General features: G+C 42.5%; 1 protein-coding gene across 2 annotated transcripts in view; it reads left to right on the top strand.

The window, feature by feature from the left end:
• Positions 1-24,535, top strand: part of ARMC2 (armadillo repeat containing 2) — a 553,174-nt gene that overhangs the window by 399,719 nt on the left and 128,920 nt on the right. For both annotated transcript variants that reach the window (XM_086926679.1, XM_086926680.1), the window contains exon 16: positions 9,708-9,840. In XM_086926679.1, the coding sequence (XP_086782805.1) occupies positions 9,708-9,840 (133 nt within the window). The remainder of the gene's footprint in view (positions 1-9,707; positions 9,841-24,535) is intronic.

Genomic DNA, 24,535 nt, shown 5'->3' with positions numbered 1-24,535 from the left:
GTCCTAGTGGGCTCAGTATCAGAATGCCTCTACAACTCTATTCAGATCTCCATGGATCTGGCCCAAGATCTTGGTGGTGACTGACTGATATAATTCTGTCCTACAGTAGACTGCACTTCCTTCCTACCCAGAGCTCAAAGTTGTGACGGAATGAATGAATGACTGAATGGCTTCTATATAACGCTCAGATACTTGATGAGTGTCCATCGCTAGGCATCAAGAACAGATGAAAAGGTGGCCGCATCTGTCAGGTATCCCCAATCCCTAAAGTTTGAACAGATATGTTTTCAGTGCTTTCTTGAAAGTTGCTTCATCAGGGATTTATCTCAGATGGCCAGGGATCTGATTCCATATGCTTGCTGCCATAACCGTAAAGTGGGAACCCCTTCTTCATTGTTTTTTTAAACTGGCCACTGTTATTAAGCCAGCGTTACTAGAGCACAGGGACCTCCCTGGTCTGTACTCCTTGATCCTCTTAATCAAGTGGGATGGACCATTGCTGTGGAGGGCTTGGTGGCTCAGTGTCAGGGTTTTAAACATTATGCACTTGCGAACTGGTAGCCAGTGTAGTTTCTCTCGGAAGTGAGATACAGAAGAGTGTTTGGGTAACTTGAAGAATAGGCGGACCTCCATGTCTGTACCACTTGCTGACACTGAACTAAGTAATCTGGTAGACACAGGTACAAAACATTGATGTAGTGCCTCATACATGAGCAGGAGCTGTATTTTGTCCACGTATGGTATGACCTTGATGCCAAAGGATTCGACCCGAAATGCCAATGGGGTCATATATATATTAAATAGAGTAGGAGTCAGGGCAGAGTCTCGAGGGACACTGATTTCAAAGGTGTAGCTCTGGAGGAGAAGGGCTTCATCCATACTACCTGATCTCATTTCCCTAGAAAGGAGCCCAGCCAGCCTAAGGCTGATCCAATCATCCCCAGGTGCTCCAGCATACATAGCAAAATGTTGTAATCCACTGTGTCAAATGCTGCTAACACGTCCAGCAGCACCAGAGCTACATTGAGTCCTGAATCAAGGTTGGTCTTAATTGATTCAGAGACCTCTAATAGCACCTGCTCCATGTTGTGTCGTACTCTGAAGGCGAATTGTGGCGCGTGTAGTAGCTTGTTTTGTGCCAGAAAAGTGGTGAGCTGGCGGTTTACCATTTTCCCCAGAATAGGGGCGGCTGCTGGTAGTAGTGAGACTGGTCTAAAGTTAGCGAGCACTTCAGAATCTGCATTTGCCTTTTTGAGAAAGGGGATAATGTTTTCCCTCTTCCAGGAATCTGGCTAGACACCTGAATGGATCGAAACAGAGAATAGCTCAGGTAAGTTGGGGCAATATTGTCTGCTATAGCCTTCAGCATATGAGGTGGAAAAGGGTCATCAGGGGATCCTGAACTGCAGTTTGCAAAATGCGTCTTCACCTCCTCCATCGTGGATGCTAGGAAATGCATCAGCTTTGTTACCGCTGTAGGCTTTTCTATGTCTTCTGGTCCTGGAGCATGATCCAGATTACGACCCTCCATGTTTGCCTGAATTTTGGAGATCTTATTTTTCAAGAAGTCACTAAGGGCCAGATGTAGGTAAATACTATTTACCGATTCTTAAATACCGAATTTTACCGATTCGGTATTTAAGAATAGGTCAATAGTTTGTAGGTAAATATTCGGTAAATTTTACCGAATCGGTAAGATTCGGTATTTAAGAATTGGTATTTACCGATTCAGTAATTCCCATTCATTCCTATGGGCCTGGAGGCCCATAGGAACGAATGGGAATTACCGAATCCGTAAATGCCGATTCGGTAACTTGGGGAACACATTCAAGGGTGGCAGGGTGTCACATTGACACCCTGTTGCACCGCTGAATCGTGCATGTGTGCACATGTGGCACACAACCATGGCCTAAGGGCATGTATGTCTGCCGCATGGCACCGTTTAAAAAAGCACAAATTAGCTTTTTTAAAGGTTTTCGACATTTACCACCAACTTGTAGTTGGTGGTAAATAACGAATCCTGAATGCAAGAAGGCACTCACTTGAGTGCCTCCTACGTAGCTTTTTGGATTCGATAATTACCAATTCCTTAAAATAAGGAATCAGTATTTTACCGATTCCTTAAGGAATCGGTAATTACCGAATCCAAAAAGATGCCTCCTACATCCCAAACCCTAAATACCGGTCGGTAACGGCCGAAATTCGGTAATTTCGGCCGTTACCGACCGGTATTGGGCTTCCTACATCTGGCCCTTAGTCTTGAGCATAGGGCTTGATTGGTCTGAGGGGCAGGCCAAAGTTTTTGGGTCCATGAAGTAAGAGACTATCTTAAAGATCTCCTTCACATTGCTATCAGCCTCTTTAATACATTGGGAGTAAAAAGAGCATTGAGCTCATTTTATGTTTGTATGATATGCATTGAGAGCCAGTTTGTAGCGTGTTTCATACATCCAGCTCTTTCCAGCCTTTTACATAAAGCTCTCTCCAGGGCTACTTCTTGAGAAAAGCGGCAGGCCGAAGAGGCCGTAAATCCCTTTTGAGAGGCCCTCCTTGGTGCCACTGAATCGGCTGCTTTTAAGATCCATGTCCTGATAGCTCTGCGCCCTTGCCATAGGAGAGCACTGGTCTAAACTCATCTAGGAACCTTTTACGGTCTGGTAAACATACCTTGTTCCTTGACCTTTGCCCACGCTCACGTGGGGATAATCTACTTTCCTTAGGACATGCAAAAGGCCAGAAAAACAGGAGTAAGAAATGATCCTACCAGATCATCTGCTCAGGGCTTTCCCACAGTACCACTATATTAGACAGAATACTGTCAATGGCATTGCCTGCCGTATGCCTGGGGTCTATATCAGCTTGTGTTAGGTTGAGTTAAACTAGGGATTCCAAAAAGTGAATAGACAGTGGATCGTCTGAGAAAAAAACTATTTGGCGTTGGGAGAAATAATAAAGGTGAGGGCTTCTGCTCCCTTTAGCTCCTCTAGCATAAATGTGTAGCACTTGAATGCCTTCCTATATACGATGACCACCCCCCGCCACCTTTTGCCCACCCTGTCTGCATGCACACAAGTAGTTGTCAGGAATGGCTAACTACAGATCAGTTACATTATGCAGTTTGTTCATAACACCTAGAATTATTGTGTTGTAGATTCCTGCGAACCACTAAATGACCTGACAAACGTCACATCGGACTTAATTGAGTTATTCCCTGAAGAAGGGTTCAGTTTCGAACCCAAAATGCATTGGGACTGTTTATTTTGTAACTTTTGAACACATTGATTTATCCATGTGAAATGAAATTTTGTATATGTGATCATGGTGAAATATTCAAAAATTTAAAACCATGTTACTAGTATTTGTAATATACTTGTATATGTTAAATTAGTTTTGATTGACAATCATGTTTATAATGATATAATAAAAGCTTTTCATGCCTTGGAGCTTATCAGTATTCTTGCATTCATTTCTCTAAATCTGTACTTAAGACATCTTTTGTCTAAAGCTGTGCACCACTTTGGCTGTGGGTACCCCACAGTCCCTTCTTGTATAACTACAGATCAGGGCATGAGTCCTCGCTCATCTATGTATCACTAGTAGCTGAGGGGTAATCTAGGGGAGGTGGAGATTATAGACTTCAAGTCTCCAGTAGTGAGCTGGCTCCACATCAGTCATCTAGGCTTAATGTCTCTGGAGGTGGTTGAAGTTACAAACGTCTTTCTAATAGCCAACTACCTGACAGAATCTTTCAATGAAAGAGTAGATGAATTGAATGCACGTCATCTGACAGATCTAAAGTGATATCTGACTGACTGACTGATGTATTTGTAAAGTGGTCGATTGCCGAGGCGTCTTTGGGCTAAGATAGGTTCATACTACTCCAGATGTTTTTATTATTCAAGAGCGCTTAAGAAACAGCTAAGTCTTAGCCTGTTTCCTAAAGATGTTCCTGTTGGATTGCAGTCTCAGCTGTGGGGGAGGGCATTCCACAGCTTTGTAGCTAGATGAGAGAAGCTCTTACCACCCCATCTAGCCTTTTTTATTCTAGGCACGAGTACCAGCCCTGTATTAGCGGATCTCAAGCTACGCAGAGGTTTGTAACAGGAGAATTGTTTTTGGATGTCAATAACACAACCACCATATAACGCCTTGTGCACTAGGCAGAGGGCTTTGAATTTTACTCTTTCAGGTATGGTAATCCAGTGAAGCTGTCTGATGCTGGCAGACGTGGGATGGTATTTAGGAAGAGTGAGCAACACACGGGCTGCCACATTCTGCATTCTGAAGTTGCACAGTGTGTATTTGATCATTGGGGAGAGCCCTGGCTAGGTCTTTTCACCACCATCGAGAATGCACAGTATCAGAAGTTTTGCTCATTGGAGTTTATTTGACAGCACTCGTTGGCTGATGCATCCGGTTTGAATGGAACAAGGGACTCCTGTTTGCCGTCCCACCACAACCTCTCCTACCCTGAGTTCTGAATAGGCTCAAGAATGATTGAACCCCAGTCATGCTAATTGCTGCAGACTTTGGTGAGGAGAGTGTGGTGAATGGAACTTCAGAGCATGAGCATCTGTCTTCTGATCAGGCTAACACTTTGGGTGGATCTCCTATCTCAACAAATGGGCTAGATCTTTCTGAAACTCCACAATTACACATCCATATGTGGTACCAAATGACTTCATTTGAAATGCTGACCCAAGTGGTGCTTGTCATCCTTACTGCCAGCCACCCTTCCACAAAATCCATCTTTGCCTGGGTACTGGACGAAGTAATTGGGTGGTTTTGAAAAACCAACCACTTACATGCTAAACTTTCAGATATTGTTATGTTATGTGTAAAGTGCACTGTCACCCGTGAGTGTATCCTAGCACTGAGCAAGAGTGTGCACCTAGCCCTGCCTATAGTAGGTTGATTAATTGCAGAGCCAAATCTTCAGCTTCTTACATAATTCGAGAGGAGAAGTCTCTGAAGCGGAGTGGGAGAATATTCCACTCTTCAGAAGCAACGCATGTGAATGCCTGTCCTCCTGATCTGGTTGTGTTTATGGTTGTGATGTATTCGAGTAGGAGTATTATAGAGCATCGGTTTGACACATATGCGCCCTTACAAACCATTTGTTATGCCCCAGTGAGATCTTAACTTGGTCTTGAGGTTTTTTTATGTGCACACCCTTCAAGCCTATGCAAAGTCTCTTGCTGTATCTCTTGACCCTCAAAACTATCTTCTTTGTTGCGATTATATTAGCTGGTCACATCAGTGAACTGCAGGCACTTTTGGTGCAGCTACCCTACACCCCTGCCTTTCTGGACAAATTTGTGCGAAGGACTGGGGCAGCCTTCTTATTAAAGGTTGTGACTCACTTCCACATTGGGCAATTGATCACTCTCCCAGCGGTCTTTGCGCCCCCTCACACCTCGAAAGAGAGAGCAGGAGAGGATCCCAAAAGGATTGACTTTTTGTATCAATTGAACCAACACCCATCCAACGGATGATCAATTGCTTGATTTTGAAGTTTTCTGCAGTGAACAAAGCCAAAGCTGTGGAGAAGAAGACCCTTTCTAGGTGGATAAGCCTTTACATCAAGATATTCTACTCGCTAAGAAATAGCCTCCTGAGAGTCCATTGTTCCAGGGCCAAGGCTTCCACGACAGCATTGGCAAGAGAAGTGGCTATCCTTGATATTTTCCAGGCAGGGACATGGGCATCAGTGCATACGTTCAAAAAGCACTACTGCCTTAGCAGCCAGGTCCAACTGCAAAGGCAATTTGCCCGCTCTGTTCAGCAGGACTTTGATTTGAGTCCACTCCACAAATTCTCCTCCTTTGAGAGGTACTGTTTTGGTGTCTATTCTATAGATTAGGAATATGCAGTTGGGAGTATCCATCAAACAATCAATTTACTTACTTCTGGTAACGATCTTTCTGGTGGATACTCTACCTAACTGCAGATTTCTCACTGCCCTCCCAAACCCCCCACTTTGTAGAGTGGACTATTTTTAACATGTGAAAAGGTCCAAACTTAGCAATCAGCACACTGTCACAAACAATTGTTTTATGTCTGAGGGCACAAACATGGAAAAAATGATCTGACATCAGCGTCTATGGTTTGGTGTGTCCAGGGCAGTACAGAGTGAGTACAATGGTGCACGAGTGGTAGTTCAACAATAGGAATACTCTAGTTGCAGTTACATTTTGACTGCTCCTTCACAAACATTAGTGATAGTTGCATCTCTAAATGGCTGGAGATCTCACGTGAGCAATCTTCATTACTCTTGGGTTGTTCTTCACTGGGGAAGAAATAAAACATTTTGGACTACATTTATCGGGCACTGAAGTATTTCCAACTAGTTATCAATACAATTCCTTGCCTTTGCACAATCCCAACACGTCCTCCATGTACTAGCTATGCAAGCATGAAGCGATGACACCCATTGTTCTCTTCCAGGATGTTCAGATCATTTGGCATTGAGTGAGAGTCATCCAGCTTAGGGTGATACATCTCCCAGGTCTTCAAAATATGAAAAGAGACAATAAGTCATAAGTTGGTAGAACAATACAATTGGGTCTTAAACAACAAAGTGCTGGACGTTATCTTCTCATGCGGGAATCAGGCAGAAGTTGATCAATGCCAAGATCATTGGATAATGCTATTTTGATTACTTCTCCATGTTTTTGTTCTGATCCCTCTACTTCCCAAGTTGATCAACAAGTTCAGATTCAGATACTAGAAAATTGATCTAATTGCTATAGACCAGTGACACCAGTGATGATATCCAGATCTTCTGCATATGCCTCTAATCCCTCCCATCCCAGTCTTTTCCTCAGAATGTCAACCCTAATCTTCCATCCCAGCTTTCCATCACTGAACATGAGTGTCTGGCTTCTAAGTGTCTGTTGACACTTGAATTTTACCGATGATTGTATGGCCATTTTGAGGGAAGTATAACATTTTTCGTTTAGATCGTTTTTCATTTGAATCCAACTTTTCCTGTCAAATGGCTGTTCCAGAGCCTGGATTTTAAGAAGTGTTTACAATACTATCTAGAGAAGACCAAATAAATGTATTACTACAAACTGCTCTTAGTAAACTATAAACCTGTTCAAACAGACACACCCTAGGTGAATAGTGTTATGTATTGTCATTTGCTAGTATGCCTTCATATATTATGGCCAGGTCTCACCCCAGAAAAGAAAAACAGCTACTGTTGCTCAGATGAGAAATGTCCCCCTCTGCTGACGTTTGTAAGGCTGCCACTTTGAAGTTGACCTATAGCTTTATAAAGGATTATTATTTGGACTTAAGGTAGGTGGGTCAGACTTTGCTACGCAGTTAATTTGCATGCCACACTGCAGCTGTGATCGTGCTTTGTTGATTGGGTTAGCTTGCTACCCTATTCTACCTTTTAGGAATATCATGGACATTCCCATGGTAAAAAAAGGAGATGGTGCTTTTAAATTAAATTCTTTACCATGGGGATACTGTTTGAATCCATAAAAGCCCTAGCCACCTCCCACTTGTGAGAGCAGGTCTTTTGAATTGGTTCCTATGATTTTATTATCCTACCTTTTCTCTGCTCCTGAAAAGAACTGCATAACTGACACCTTCTGGACATTGCAGTATAGGTAAGTCAAACAAAGTTGTTGACAGGGAACGGGGTTAGTTTGCACTGTTTTACCATGTTTTGCATTAGGACAAGCATGTCTGCTTTTTTTTTTACTCTAAATGGTATTTTGCATTGGTGTTTTCATCTAGATGTGCTGATGGATTTACAATTAGGCTCATTGGCTAAAATAAAATGTTGCTTAAATGGCAATTCTTCTTATCATTCAGTTGAATTTGTAAAATATTACATGTTGTGAAACTGTGTGTGGCAGAGACATTCTACCTTTGTTAATTCAGAGGGAAAAGTTATGGTGAAGATGGTTACAAGTAAGTAACTTTTAATTTTGCTTTCATTTTCCGTTGCAGCAAGCTTGATAAGGTTTCTGTTAGGTAAGCTCATGAAACATCTTGATGGGTGTTTGGGTTTGTGAACAAGTGAAAAATAGTGAGGTCTACCACCTGGCACTGACACCCATAGGATCAAAGTGAGAAATATGTTTTAAACAAGGTCATCAAGTTATACTACCAACAATTATTCAACATATTCTTTTAACGCAGCAGGAGTCTTAGCCATGGACAAGCGATTTGAGTCATTGACCACTTTAAACTAGTTGCTGTCTTGGAAAAACACTGTAATGATAGGCATGACATCTTCCAAAAGTCTGGACTATACACCATTCTTATAAAGAAAAACTGTGATTAGAGCACCTGTGCAGAGGGACTGACTTTGATCAAGAACAATGGAAAATAATTATTGGGTACTTTTCTTTACCATAAAATAAAGCCATGACAAAAAGTAACACTTAACAAAAAAGAGTATGCTGTTCCTCAAAGGGGATCAAAATAACAAGAATTAAAAAGAAGAGAGAGAGATATATGAATGCAAGTAGGAAAAGTAACACACCGCAACACCCAGAACCCAAGGTATGGGTCCGGTGGGTCACAGGGGGGAGTTGAAAAGGGAGAAGTCCTTCCTTCGGAATTAGGGCCCTCACATACCCAGCCAGCTAGGTGTCATGCTTTATCATTGGGCCTGCTCCTCGTTGGGTTGGCGCTGCAATACCCAACTTTTCTTCTTCTTTTTAGTTCTTGTTAATTTTGATCACCTTTGAGGAACAGCATACTCTTTTTTGTTGGTTGTATCCTTGGAGCATGTATGCTGGACTTCCCTAAAAGCCCTACATCCCCCTCTTTGTTAAAAATATAAAGTAACACTTAACACATCGTGTTACCACTGAGGTTATTACAGAAATGCTGATGGACTTTGTTACGGTCAGAACACCTGTGCCAGTTGGGATTTGCCTTTGGTGGAGAAACTTGGTGACAGTTTTAGTACAGGGATACAGTAGTTGCTTTGAAGGTCAGAACACTATCTGTTCAAACAAGGTATGATATCTTTATTCTCAAACCAAAAATTAAGGGCAAATCGCTATAATACTTATGCATAGAAGTTGTGCGGACAGTACAGAAATGCTTGCAGTTATTATTATTCTCCTCATCATTGTTATTAACATTATTATTATTATTCTCCGCCTTCTTCTCTTCCTTATGGAATAAATAGTTGAACTGTATTTCTCTAATATTGCCTGATGTTTTTTATTAACCTAAAAATATGCCATATTGATTTGATGGTTGTAAAGTGTTTTTTTACTGATTTTAACAAATTGGCATATATAAATGTACTAGATATAGTTTTTAGTTGATACAGTATATGTTAAACTCAAATTACATTTATTTTTAAACTAACAAATGAAAAAATTTAATTCTGCAACAGAAGGGCATTATTGTCCATTTATGGATACACAGAGTAATCATCTGTGCCACTGAATATATCACAAGACCACAGTTGTGTTGTTAGCCCACTGTAAACCTTCTTGGCGGTTCTAAACCAACAGACCTCGGTCCAGTGCATTTTCTCATGTGTTCACGTGTTCTCCAGTATTAAGTGGCACATGGCTATCATATACTCTGACCTGTTGCACACACAGCATGGCAACAACGTTGCCCACATTCCTTATCCAGGGTGTTGCTAGCAGTCTCACTATCTATTTAAATCCTAAGAATGCCTAATCATAATTGTCTTTTTATATTTTATGATGCAGTGTACAAATTCATGATTGCGTTGATGGATGCCAAACACCAGGATGTCTGCTTTTCTGCCTGTGGGGTTCTTACTAATCTGACGGTTGATGGAAATAAACGACACATTTTGAAAGAAGAAGGTGGAATAAAAAAGTAAGAGTGTATTCAAATTGCTGTTCTTAATGATTATAGTTATACTTTTTTATGTAATCCCAAAACAATTACTGCTTCCATCTGCCATGGCTCCTACATTGAAAGTAAACACTTCTGCGGTTGAGTGTTTGTCTTTCTCTTCAGTCTTGCGATTGTAGAGCCTCAAAATAGGTCTTATATACCATATATTAATGGTAATAGACAACTGGAAAACTAACCCTTCGTCTTCATCCTTCCTAATCCTACCCTCACATGAATATATGTCAGAAATGCCATGTTCCTATGTCCAGGGCAGAACTTGCCATTCTGCAACTCTAGCATATCTTTTAGTGCACTGTAGACTGACTGATTTCAAGGCCCTGATCCAGCAATGCACCCTATTTCCTTTTCTAGTCGAAATATTCTGGTTGTAGGGCTTGTTTGAACATTTTTGTTGTGGCTGATTTTGGTTCCCAGGTCGTCCCTGCTCTAGGTCTAACTTGCTTAGCCTTTTCGACGGGTAAGGGGCTCACTCTGGGATGGTGAATGTGGGAGATTTCGGCCAATTTACACCACTAACCCTCGAAATGAAATAGACTGTTAACATGTCTTAGCATAAGATGCAGCCAGAGAATACTCTTGATTTGCAGGGAAAACACTTAAACAAAGACAGTAAAAAATATGTTTCATGAATTTTATCAAATGCCAAAGTAGTGTTAAATAGAGCTCTTGCTCCTCTGTCTAATCATGGAAATAATCATCGGCAAGTACATGTTGTTTCCAAACAACAAGAAAGGAAAGTCCTTTCTCAGCCATCATCCTCGAAATGTTGATTAGTTTGAAAAGGGGCAGACCACTCCTACCAATGGATAGGGTTGTTTCAGGTGGCCTGTGTTCTTACTTTTATTACCCAAAATCTACTAAGCAATGATAATGATGCCTTCAGAGCAAACACATTTTTGTTTTTCAACCCAATTTCAAGTGGAGGTAAGTTTTTTCCTAAAAATGTGAGGAAAAACGTGATGCTTTGCAACAGTTCCCTAGTGGAGCATAAACAGCCACTCATTTTCTTTGATTGCTGTGCTTTAAAAAATAAATTACAGGAGTGTCTTTCCATCAGCTGTTTGATGACCACACTGTGGTGACACATGGGTCACTAATGGGTTTGGGTTCACACATAAGCCATTTTCAAATCCAGTTCATTTGTTCAGTAAAAGAGTTAACACAACACATCATCCTTTCTTGAATGTAGGGCCATGTATGTAGCTCCTAAGTTGGTCTATCATTTTGTCACAGACAGCATAATCTTGATTAAGAACGTCCCCTGATTATATATACCTTGAACAAGCAGGGGATGCCCTAAGTCCAAGATTTTATTGCTCAAGGCTCAATTCGCATAGAATTAGCTCAATCTGAAGAATACCATGCTACAGCTACCAGTAATGTAAAAATCCATGGTTGAGACTTTGAGCAAGATGTTCCAATCAGACACAAGTGGGTTTTGAAAGATACATAATGAATGACATTTTCAAAGATTTGAACTAGCCACAAACAGACCTACTTGAAAACTGAAGCAACAATAATTGCCCAGGCTTCATTTGCCACATAGATTGAGCCTGGGTCCAAGAGCAATGCTTTTTTGATGTACTGACTGTAGAAACATCTTTGTATTTTAACTGTCGATCCATTGAACCATCAACAAATTCAAGTCTGCAATTAGGAATTAAACTAGTTGCTCTGGAAAGGTATCTGCAGTGGTGGTTCACTCCCAGATGTTTGAGAGACCACAGATAAGATTGTCATACAACCCAGATCTCCAATCTAGACTGTGTGGAAATAATTTTTACCTCCACTTGCTATTGTTGCATGTGTTTGCATGACTCCTAAGGTAATACAGTAAAGTCAGTTACATTTCCACCAAGAATATAGAGCCATGCTCGAAGAAGCAAAATGCCCTTTCACCGGGGAATTCTGTTGTATCAGATGTATGAGTTTCTACAGCTTGACAGGAGAAAGAAGTGTTTTTCTAAAGACCTTCTGTATTTCTTGCACCTAGGGAGATCTGGTGTACAAATCTCTTTCATGAAGGTACCCCTGATCAGGAAAGGTCCTGTCTTTTTTTATTACTTACTGGATGGTTAGATTATGGATGCTTTTTTCTGAGGACGGTTAGGACAAGTCTGAATTGTATATCCAATATCACAACAATATAGACCCCAGGCAGCCTTTCATCAGTGTTCCTTTATTCTCTGTCAAAGGGCCCTTAGCTGCCTATTTTTTCCCATGTTCCTCCTGAACCAATGGGTTCACCGAGGCATCTGAATGGATGAAGAAACTGATGAAGGTAGAATAACTTCCTTGGAACTTCTTTCTTTCTTTTCATCTTTTTTTCCCACATATGTTCAATTACCACCACTAAATCAGTGAGTTCAGAAAGTGAAGTACAATGTTGTGAGTTAACCAACTTAGCCCTAACCTCTTGTTTCAACTCTGTTATTTCCACCCAAGTAGTTTCAGCTGCTGATTGATGTAACTGAGTCACATAAGTCAGTACATCCATTTCACCTTGCTGAATATCGCACTGTGCTTCCTCAGCAGAATGCTTAAAATCAGGACATTTAAACATCCTCTTAAATGCAAGTAGGAAGGTATAAGATGTATCTAAACAGGCACCGGAGGTTGGTACTAGAGAAGTAGCCCATGCTAGAGTTGGAAAAGTGAGGCAACCAATCAAGTAACTCACCATAACTGGATCTTGATTGAATGGTGCAGAATGAAGTAGCAAACTGCACTGTAAAAGAATCCAGAAATTCTCCTCACTTCACAGAGACCCCCCTAAAAACTGGAACTCTTGAAAGAACTATTGGGATAGTTTTAGACCCTAATACCAAAGTTAGCATTAATACCGAATTCTCAAGTTGTACTTTTTCTCACTCTTTTGCTTGTTCTTAGCAGAATCAAATGTGTAGGTTCTTTGGCATCACAATCTGTCAAGAACTGAAATGCTGTCCTCTTTGATTGCTTGAGGAAAGGGTGAGTCCTGTCATTACAACTGTGCCTCTTGCACTTAATATTACACATGAAAGTGTCCTTCAAATGGCCCCAGATTAATAAAAGAAACAAGCCACAAATGGCAAAAACCCCTTAGGCAATCTTGTAGCTCATGAATGAAGATGAAGATGAAGATAATGCAAAAATAGACAAGAAAGTGACCAAACTGTCTCTGGTATCGGGGAATGGGAAGGCGCTAAACCAAGCCATCCAGTATAGGACACAAAGGTGATCCTAGAAGCTTGGAAAATACACAACTTGATTTTGAATTGAGAACCTCAGGCTGAAATCTCTGGACTAACCACCATCTTGGGCAGGACAATCCATAAGGTTTAACCGCACTGCCCTTCCTTTGTATACATGGCATCAACTAAACATCTGAGGAAGATTCCAACTTTGACACCTTTCATTTACAGTAGAACTCTGCAATCTTGCCACCACCGTTGCTGCCTAACACTCCTCCTAGATCAGTTCGCACCCTTCCATATGGCTGTGCCTGCAGAAACACAACTGCAGTCTAGCCACTTGGACACAGTACTATTTGTTGAGTGTGACATACTATAACACGCAGCCTGACTGTATGTTGAGCTCTCTGGCTCCTGTAAGCTCTAGTCATGGATGTAACAAGCCATCAGCACATCATCTGTCTTGAAAATCTGTTTTTCTGGTGGCCACCTCAGCTTTTACAGTGCTTTAGATCCAATTACTGTATTCTTCCAAGCCATACACTACTTTTCACTTGAACATAGTAGTCATGAAGACCTTTTCATCCATTCTTTCTTCAAAAAGTAGTTTCTCATTTTCCGATTTTTCAGACTGTGTATCTGCCCACCTTCTTTCAAAATCCAATCCCTCCAGAAGAGACCCATATAAGAAGGGTTTTATGATGACATTTCTGGAAAAACTAATAACATTAGGTATGTTGAACAACCTTTTGTCAAATATTTCCATATCAGACCAGGGTTGAGTAAGGTACAATAATGCAAAGTTTGCTCACTGATAGGTGTAAGGTGGGCCCACTTCAGTGACTTGTGCATTCATTTGCAGTCTTGCATTTGCATTTAGACCATGCCTTTTAAAAGTCCATATGTCATAGGGCAAGGGCCCAGTTGCTGTGGCCAGGACATGTTTCCACAGGCCTGCACTGCCACCTGCAAGCAAAACCTCTGCGTTTGTATTGTTTATGTTCAACTAGTATGTCCCATTCCTCCTTAACAATCACCATGCATTGACAGAGCTTATTGTCCCCAGCGTCATTACAAATGAGCCAGAAAAGCATTTGAGTACCATCGGTGCAGGTGCAAAACTAAAACTGGTGAGGTAGAATAGTGACATAAATGTTGAAAAGATAGTAGCAAAGCGTGGTTCCTCCTGACACCCAGCACATAGTAGTGGAGGCAGATGACATGAAACATCCCAAGCGACCTTTTGTGTGTGTGATTTTCCAAGAAAGAAGAGAATCAGCTATGCATGGCTCCACCCAGACCATTCTCACTAGTCTGGTCAGTAGAAAAACATGGTCATTGGTGTCACTGCCAGTAGGTCTAAGAAGAGTTGGGTGTTGACAATGTCTTTGTCAGCAGCAAGACACAGATTTTACATAGTAGTGAAAAGTACAGCCATCTTGCTGGGACCAGTTGAAGAAGGCATCATCATCTACTTACTCTGCTTCCAAAAAGGAGCAAAGTAGCTTCACTATGTTTTTTATTTTTTTTATTTTTTATTAACAACACAAGAAGAAAATAAAATACAATTGTAACATACAGTTACATTTGAGAGAGAGAAAGGGCGTGGAAGGAGAAAGAAGCGATAAGACAGAATAGAGATAGCTTCATTACATACGAGTACTTATGGTAGCGTTGAACGTTGCAGAGAGAAAACAAAAACAGTCAATTATAAATCCCATAAAAATTCAACAAAGAGAAACAAGAAATCATTTTTACAGTTAGTTTGTGATATGACTAAACAATAAATAAAAGTACCCCAAATTGTATCCAATATCATTAATGATCGCACTCCTCCTATTTAAGCTAAAGCAGACTCCATAGAGTAGATTTCTTTGACCAGAGACCACTATTCCAACATATGGGGCGAATTCGGGGATATCCATACTCGAGCGACTGTCAATTTAGCACATGACATTAGAATGGTTACTAAATCTTTCTGCAAAATAGTAGATGTTTGTATATCTAATAGTACCATTGGTGCAGTGAGAGAGGGAAATCATATAAGTTTTTGTTTCAGCAGCTTGTCCAGGTCTGCCCAAAACTCAGTCAGAGCTGGACAAGAAAACAGCATGTGCTCTAGATCAGCAGCCACCAAGTCGCATTTAGGACATTTAGACCTATCACTTGGAAGATTATTCATGGACCATTTGGAAATCCTTTATGGTGTGTGGTATAAAAAACATGTAGTTTTATATTGTTGTAATCTTAAAATCGAAGATTGTACTAGATTATTAATCCTACAGAGAGAAGCGGAAATCTTATTAGCAGTTATATTGGAGCCCAGCTTTATACTCCATTTCTCCGCGAGTTTCAGGCAATCGTTAGTTTTATAGGAATTAAGGCATTTATAACCTTCGCTAATTAAAGACTTGTTCTTGATTGAGTAAAAGCAGTTCCATATATCTAAATCTACGATTTCCCGTAACTTCGTATAAGATAGTCATAAATTTGCATATATTTGAATCGCATAGCTTCTGTCAAATTATATAAAATTTTAAGTGTCTCGAAATCCAAACAACCATTGTTACCATATAAATCCCCTAAAGCTTTGATTCCACAAGCAGTCCATATATTGGCTATTCCATCATTAAAGATTCCAGGAAGTCCCGGATTGCCCCATAATAAAAGTTTAGGGTGGAAGAAAGAGGTTTTACACATAACCAAAATCATAAACCAAATCTTAACTGTATCTCTGGCGGTCTTGAATTTCACCCTTTTAAAGTAATTGGGGTCATTTACTCTCGCTAAAAACATATTAGAGTCAGAATCCAACATAAATGTATGAAAATAAAACTGGTTATCTGGATTAAATAAGCTACGGAGGCGACTAAGAAAAGTTGCAAAAAAGTATAGTTTGACATTGGGGAGGTTCAGCCCACCTTTATCTAAAGAGAGCTTGAGCAAAGCCATCGATCAGCGTGCTTTCCGATAGCCCCAAATAAAACTACTACGTATTCCATCAACCCATTTAAAAAAATAGTTATTAAGGTATAGCGGGATAGACCGAAATAAATAGAGACATTTGGGAAGTACCTTCATTTTAATTAAATTAATCCGGCCAATAACATTCAATGGAACCTTATGCCATTTTTTTTAGTAAGAGCGAAATTTCTTTTAATAAAGCCTCATATTTGAGTGTAGTTATCTCACTTATTTTAGATGACATTTTTACACCCAGATAAGTAGCTACCCTACAGATCCCTTGTATAGGTGCCAGTGGTTTATAGTTCACTATTAATTGTGTTTTATTTACATTTAGTTTGTATCCAGACACCGCTCCGAATTTATTGGCTTCATCAGTTATCCCCTGTAACGCCTCTACCAGATCTGTGGAGTATATGGCAATATCATCCGCATAAGCTGTGATTTTTAGGGAGTGAGAGACAAATTTAAAAGTCAGTATTCAAGACAGTATCTCTAGGGCAGTGATTCCCAAACTTTTTTGCCCCGTGGCTCCCTTGACCTAATTGGCAGTTGACCGTGGCTCCCCCCCATTTTTTTACCGGTGGACGGGTGGGTGGGGATGTAAGCCCGACCTCGGGAGTACTTCATGTTGTCTTCCTTAAATTAATTGGGATGCAATGAAGGTATTTAATCATATTTGTAACATAATAAGAAACCGTTGTAAAAGGGGAAAAACAAACTTTTGTTTTATGTGCTGATACGTTTTCTCTCATCGAGAATGTAAATGCGTCGTGAACTCAGGCGTGGGAGGCTGTATTGAAGCCAGTGACCATACTGATGTTTCAGTAATATTTGAATGCCTTCCCTTTTCAGGGACCATCCGAGAGTTCTACTGGGTTTGGTCTAGAATAGATTAGAAAAATTACCATGGCCCGGTCTGTAAACGCACATTTGAAGATGTTTTTAAACAAAATACACATTCTTTTTATTTAATTGTAAATGCATATTCCCTATTGAATATATGGAAAATGCATTCACAATGAAATTTTAAAAAAGTGTCTTTTGTTTAAAAAACATCTTCAGATGTGCGTTTACAGACAGGGCCATCGTCATTTTTCTAATCTATTCTAGACCTAACCCAGTAGAACTCTCGATTAATCTGGAGTTAAATTCCACCAAGTTAAGACAGAGGCACTCTGTGTTATCATTTCATACTGGAGGAAAAATGCACCCGACAGGCAAACACGCACGCCGAAATTCATTTAATATACCCCTGTCAACCCTCTCCCCCTGTCTGCCAGAACCGTGCCAACCCTCTCCCCCTGCCACCCTCTCCCCCCTGCCACCCTCTCCCCCTGCCTGCCAGAGCCCTGCAAACCCTATCCACCTGCCCCCGGATGTCTCCCCGTCTCTTGTTTTATGCCTTGTGGCTGGCCCTGCGCTAGGAGTGCTCGTTCTGCCCATGCTTGCTCCCTTCGTGACCTCTCCTGCCCCCTCTACCCTTGTCTGTCCCCTTCGTGTCTTGAGACTGTCACTTCTTTCCATGCCTGCTCCCTTCGTGTCCTCAGACTGTGTTTTCTATCCATGCTGCTCCCTTTGTGTCCTTAGACTACCCTTCTCTCCATGCTTGCTCCCTTCGCGCACTTAGTCTGCTCCTAGTGTCCATGCCTGCTTCTGTCGGGCCCTCAGACTACCCTTCTGTCCGTGCCTGCCCCCACACCCCTGGCTACCCCTTCTGTCCATACCTGCCCCTATGCACTCTGACTGCCCCCTCTGTCCATGCCTGCCCACTTGCCATCCGACTGCCCCTTCTGTGCATGCCTCCTTTCTTCGTGACCTCCGACTACCCCTTATGTCCATGCCATCTCCATATGTGCCTTCTGACTCCCCCTTCTATCCATGCCTGCTCCCTTCATGCCCTAAGTCTGCCCCTTTCCTCCATGCCTGCTCCCTTCGTGCCCTGAGACTGCCCCTTTCCTCCATACCTTCCTACTTCGTGCCCTGAGACTGCCCCTTTCCTCCATGCCTTCTCCCTTCGTGCCCTGAGACTGCCCCTTTCCTCCATGCCTGCTCCCTTCGTTCCCTGAGACTGCCCCTTCCCTCTATGCCTTTTCCCTTCGTGCCCTGAGACTGCCCCTTTCCTCCATGCCTGCTCCCTGCGTGCCCTGAAACTGCCCCTTCCCTCCGTGCCTGCTCCCTTCGTACCCTCTATCCATTATATCCATGCCTGTTCTCTTTGTGCCCTCAGACTCAGGCACACAACACCCATTGGACTCAAAGAGCTTCAGCTCCCAGACATTAAGGTAAATTGAGTTACTGGAGTTTGACAATCGAATGGGTACATTATCCTATTCGGGGTTACTAATATCTACCTTCCCCCGTTTTTCCACAGATTATTTATGTGATTAACTCGAAATGTTGGATTTGGTTTAACCTTTTTTGAACCGACCCTCAGGGTCTCTTGGCCACCCTTACCGCAACTGTGATGCATGGAAGTTTTAGTTTATATGGCAGTTTGAATTAATACTTTTTTTGTTTAATCCCAATTAACCTTGGGCTCACTAACATGCACCTTCGCTTTACACCCTTTCTTTAAATTCCTGTTTCCTTAAAGCGGCAGGTGGCATTTCTAAATTTCTAGCGCTGCCACTGCAATTTCCCACATTGTGCCGCGGCGCCCCTGGCAACGCATAACGGCGCACCGGGTTGCTGCGGCGCACAGTTTGGGAACCACGGCTCTAGGGCATAGAGAAATGGTTCCATTGAAAGCGCAAACAGCCAGGGTGACAGAGGGCACCCTTGCCGAGTGCCCCGGGATATTGTAAAGTTAGAAGACATCATGCCAGCGTAGCTGATTCTCACAGTTGGGTGATCGTATGTGGCCTGTATCCATCTTAAGTACTGGCCATTAAAGCCAAAGGCTGTCATTACTGCCCAGAGATCATCCCACCCCACTCGGTTGAAAGCTTTCTCGGCATCCAGCAATATCATACCGAGTGGGGTGGAACCAATCTCTGCGATGTCAAACGCAGTTATGGCCATGTTTACATGGGCTGTTGTATCCCTACCCATAACAAATCCATGTTGTTGTGGATTAACTAGTTTCGGAATAAATGGAGCCAGTCGTGTAGCCAAGACTTTGGCAAATATTTTGGCATCCGTGTTAATGAGTGAAATGGGTCTATATGACCCACACTCGTTAGCAGGTTTGCCCTTTTTCAGAAAAAAAACATCTTGGCGATGTTCCAAGAACTCAGGGCCTTTCCATTCTCACCAATAGAACTAATTACCTGGCAGAAAAGGGGTAGTAACTCGTCAATGCAGATTTTATATACTTCCAATGGTGGAGTATCCTCCCCAGCGGCTTTTCCCGAAGGTAAGGAGGAAATTGCAAGCCTAATCTCTGTAATAATAATGTTTTCAGACAGTTGGTCTAGACCTGCTATTCCTCCATTTTTTTAATATTAGTATCCAAATATTCTTGTATATTAGCCGGGCTCGGATGGTCTTCAGGAGTATATAAAGTTCTGTAGAAGTCAACAGATTGCTCCAGTATCTGTGCTGGCTGGTTACAAATGATATTATTAGTTTAAATTAAAGTATTAGCTTTATCGTCAGCAACTTTGTATGCCAGAATTTTCCAAATGTTATCGCCACTCTCATATTGGGATACTTGATATTTATGGAATTTAGCACTACTTTTTTCTCTGAATATTGTTTTCATAGCAGGTCTAAGATTCACTAAATTTAAACCCAGTTCAACAGTATATTGGGAGTCTTGATGTGAAGCTTCAGCCAGTTGATTTTCTAAAGATAGAATGTTGGTGACCATGATTTTAGTTATTTTTCGGCGCTCCGAGTTCTGTCTTAAAACAAATGGTTGCGTAAACCCCCTTATACTGGCCTTACAGGCTTCCCAGACTATGATAGATGAGGTAGAGTTAAGATTTATTTCAATAAATTCTGTGAGGTGTTTCTTAAGTTGTGAGGTTTACTCTGTATCTGATAATAAATACCTTGGAAAAGAAAATAACCTGGGACTCTGTTTTTTTTGGGAAATATTAAAAGCAAGGAGAATAGGATTATGGTCTGAGGTGACCCGTGGACATATCTCGATAGAGCTAGTATCCAGTGTCCTGTCTGAGACCCAGGCCATGTCTATGCGTGAGCATAGTTTATGGGGCGCAGACTAATATGCGTATCCGGCTGTGTTAGGGTCCTATTTCTGAAATAGCGGCTCGTGATTAACACATATGTTGAAAAGCACCTCGCCTAGTAGTATCCAAATCATAATCCATTATACAATTAAAATCTCCCATGATAACGAGTTCCCCTTCCCATTCTAATAATTCCATATTTAACCGATCAAAAATAAAAGAATCATCTAAATTTGGCCCCTAAACAACAAAATATACATATTTACAGTTTTCCACGATTAGTTGAGCGATGGCCCATCTCCCCCCCTTGTCTAGAGCGGTTTTAAGGGTTTCTACTCTAAGTCGCTTATCTATAAGAATAGCGACCCCTCTGATTGAGGCGTTTAATGTTGAGCAAGTTATTACATCATAACCAAGTTGCCCCAGTAACTTTCTATCTTTGTGAGAGATATGGGTCTCTGATAATAAAACTAGATGTGGATTATACATTTTTAGCTCCTCTTGGACGAGTCGTCTCTTATTCTTACTATTAAGGCCCGCAACGTTCCAGGCTAAACATCTCAACCTAAACATTTAAAAAATTTATTAACTTTTCCCATTCTGCCCCAAAAAATAATTATCTCCCTCCTATCAAATTTAACAAATTTCATTCTCATGTTGTTTTTTTCAAAGTTTTTAACCCCCTCCTGGAGACCCAGCCTGCCCACCCCCCTCCCACTTGTACCTCAGGGGGGAACACCTCTCTGTGCTCTGCTGCCGCTGTATAGGCAGCCTCGTGGAGTAGCAGCACGGAGGCCCTTCCTGTATCCCTGCACTACTAAAAGGAAAAAAAACTGGTAAAAAAGGAAAACATTTCTGTAACAGTTTAATAAATCATAAAGAAAGCCTATAATTTAAAAGAAAAGCATTAAAAAACAGGAGAAGGAAAAAACAGAATTCCCAAGATGAGAGATAGCAGTCAGCCAGTCAGTCAAAAGCTTTTATTTCGGTTAAAAACCATAAAAAGGCATATTTACATACAACAATGCAGTTTTAGTAGGGTTATACATGATAAAAGTATTAAAAGACCTCAAAGGATCGAATTTCATAAATAAAGATTAAAATGTTATAATTACATGAAATGAGTATCTCACTATCGCTCCAAGGATTCCCACCAGGCTGCCCAGTTTACTTTAATAAAAGAAACCCTCCCCATTTTTTTCACAGCAGGTTACCCCGAGGGGAATAGTTGGTGAGAATACCTTTTTTTGGTGTTGCACACCTTATAAACCACATGGACATAAGGAATTTAGATGTTACATAGACTGTCAGAAAGGCAGTATCCGTTTAAAAAATTCTGTAGGTCTCCCTATAATCCCTAATACTCCTGGACTTACAGAATTGAATTATCCATTTCGCTCTAGCCCGAGAGTACGAGGGGCAGAAGAGCAGAACGTGCAGATCTGTCTCTCTGCTTCCCTGGCACCCTGGGCAAGTGCTCACTGGAGGTGTGACTTTTGACCACTTAGCTGTTGCGTCCCTGAGGGGGAGAAAGCCATGCCTAAAGTGGGTATAAAGTTTGCTGGCCAGGGGGGCTGAATATCATCCAGAAATCTCTCAAAGTTAGGGTGGGCCTTGGTCTCTAGGAAGGTGTCAGTCAGCCTACCCAGAGAAGAACTTGAAACTAAGAGAGCCGAACCATATTTTCTCAGTGCCACACTCGGAGTTTTCCTAGGGAGCACAGGGCAGGTCTCCTTGGGAGAAGACCACAGATCCCCCCTATCGATGGCCCTGGAGAGGTGCTGGATGTGCTTTAGCCATGGAATATTGCCCGCACCCCTGGTTGCTAACAGGTACTGTAGATCCTCCCTGTAACTCTCAAGTTCCGGGGTGGCCCATAGTCGTCTCCAATATAACCGAGGACGATTCAAAATGACATCTTGGATAGGGATTAAACCCAAATCTAGCCTTAGTGGTGTAAGAGGTGTGCTCTGTGGTAGCCTCAAAAGGCGCCTCATAAAGCTGTTCTAGGTAAGGGAGAGAGGGGCCACACTTGCATGTCCCCAAAGGTCCGCGCCATATAGTGCGCCACCTCTCGCCTGGGCTTTATATATTTCAACAGGCGGTCCCACCAATTTGAGGGAGGATTCGTTAAAACAGATTAGCTTTGGTAATGTGCGACCCCAATCCATTCTGTCATTTATGGTGACCCCCAGGTACTCAAAAGTGGACACCCTGTCCAGGGCCACTCCATCCAGTTGCGGGTGGGGACAATTAGAGCATTTCAAATTAAACTCCATGTACTTGGTTTTAGTAAAGTAATTTCTAAGTTCCTCACTTTACAAAACCTAGAAAAGGCCTCCAATGTACGCTGGATACCCCCGATGATTTAGACAATAGGAGGGTATCGTCGGCGAACATTAGTGCCGGAACCTTCCGTCCCGCTAGACTGGGGGAATCCAGATCTTTTGCTCCCAGTAGGAAGGCGATCAGGCCGTTAAGGAATAGAGAAAATAGCGTGGGGGCAAGGACGCACCCCTGCCTCACGCCCCTTTCCACTGGAAACGGGGTTGACAGCTCACCACCCCTCCCGTGCCTCACCCTGGCATACGTGCCCTGATGCAAACGTTTAAAACGATCACACAGGTTAGCCGGGGCTCCCATCTCCTTTAGAATAGCCCAAAGCTTGTCCCTCTGGACCAGGTCAAAAGCGGACCTTAGATCCACAAATATCAGATACAGGCTGCCCTCGCCTAAGGTGACCGTTCTCCATTATACCAGCTGAAGCCTGAACAGCTGATCGATCGTAGAAACCCCCGCCCGGAAACCTGCCTGCAGGGAGGTTAGGATGTGGTGGTCGTCCATCCAACACTGCAACCTGGTTAGGAGGACTCGGGCGAAGAGTTTCTGGAGGACGTCGATCAGACTTATGGGGCGATAATTGGCCGGGTCCAAGGGAGAAGCCTTCTTATGGATGGGTATTATTTCTGCCCCCAGCCAGGTCGGAGGGCTGTCCATGCCTGCATGATGGCATTAAAAAAGGTGCAAATATATGGTTCCCAAATCCCTTGCTCGGTCGGTATAGATCCCCAGGAATCCTATCAAGGCCCGGGGCCTTCCCTGGTATCAGACTCCTGATTGCTGCCTTGACTTCCAGGATCGTGCATGGATAACTATCATGGGCACTACCCATCGCAGTGGCTAGATCAGGGAAGTTTGAAGGTTCAACTGTCACTACTGGGGGGACCACGCATTCTAGTGAGTAGAGGGGCTTAAAATGAGCAAGCCACACCTCTTCACAGTGGTTGGGGACAACCGCGGACAGCCCTGAGGCCGGGCCTCCACGCACCAAGTTCCAGAAAGCCCTTAACTCCCGGGCATCGAGTGCTGCTCTGATTTTCTCCCATCTGTCGGCTTCCCACTCTACCTTAGCCGCTTGAGTTAGACTTTTATATATTTGCCGTTCATTCCTAATAGAAATGTGGGTACCCGTTTTCACTTCCTTTAGGAGGGATGATTTTGCCTCCCTGCAACTTTTATTAAACCAGTGATCTCTCTTAGAGGTTCTCCCCCTACCAATTTCGGGAGCTGTGAACAGACCAGCCAGTGTCGTAAATAGCGTATTGTGAGTGGTCTGGAGGGCCAAGAGATACGAGGACTCAGAGTTACTACTCCTCAACTCGCTGACATCAGCTAAGGCCCCAGCAACCCGATTATATATCTCTGCCAATTTATCAGTTGCCTGGGCGACCCTCTCCCACCTGACTCGCCTGCCACCCGCTGTTAGGAGTAGATTCTGGTTAATTAGGGGCCCTGCTCCGGCCTGTATAGTTTGGTTCCCCAGAGAATGGACTTATTCGAGTGACAGCAAATTATGATTGCTGTCGACTCTTGGGATTACTCGCAACGTTTTTAAGTGAGCCCAGAATTCCACGTTAGTCAGAATATAGTCAATTGTCGTGCTTTTCCCTGGTCTGTTATAGGTGCGAGCACCCGGTATATCAGATGGAAGCCTGCCATTGCAGGCCTCAGGGAAAATGCTACGACCAACTTATTAATCGTGAGAGCCAACGGCATCAGGCGATTTTCTGGGTACATGTAACATTCCGGGATTATCCATGTCTCATCCTCCTCAACAGTGACAGATGGGATCCCCGTAAGCGCCTCAAAACGACAATTGAGATCAGCCCCAATAATTATGTGATACAGGGGGGGAAGGAGGATAAGCGTACCTCCAGGCTTTCCAGGGTGGGTAGACCTTTTTGTCGGGGGAAGGGGCGTAGATAGATATTAATTACTGCCAATACCATACCCCCTTTGAATGACAATGTGATGCACAAGATGTCCAGGCAGTTAGTGTCAATTACCTTTACTGTGCACCCCAGATGGACTGCCACC

The sequence above is a fragment of the Lissotriton vulgaris genome, chromosome 6 (assembly GCF_964263255.1).
Source record: "Lissotriton vulgaris chromosome 6, aLisVul1.2, whole genome shotgun sequence".
Lineage (NCBI taxonomy): Eukaryota > Metazoa > Chordata > Amphibia > Caudata > Salamandridae > Lissotriton > Lissotriton vulgaris.
The sequence above is the reverse complement of the archived record's forward strand: the minus strand, read 5'-3'. Positions and strand labels throughout refer to the sequence as shown.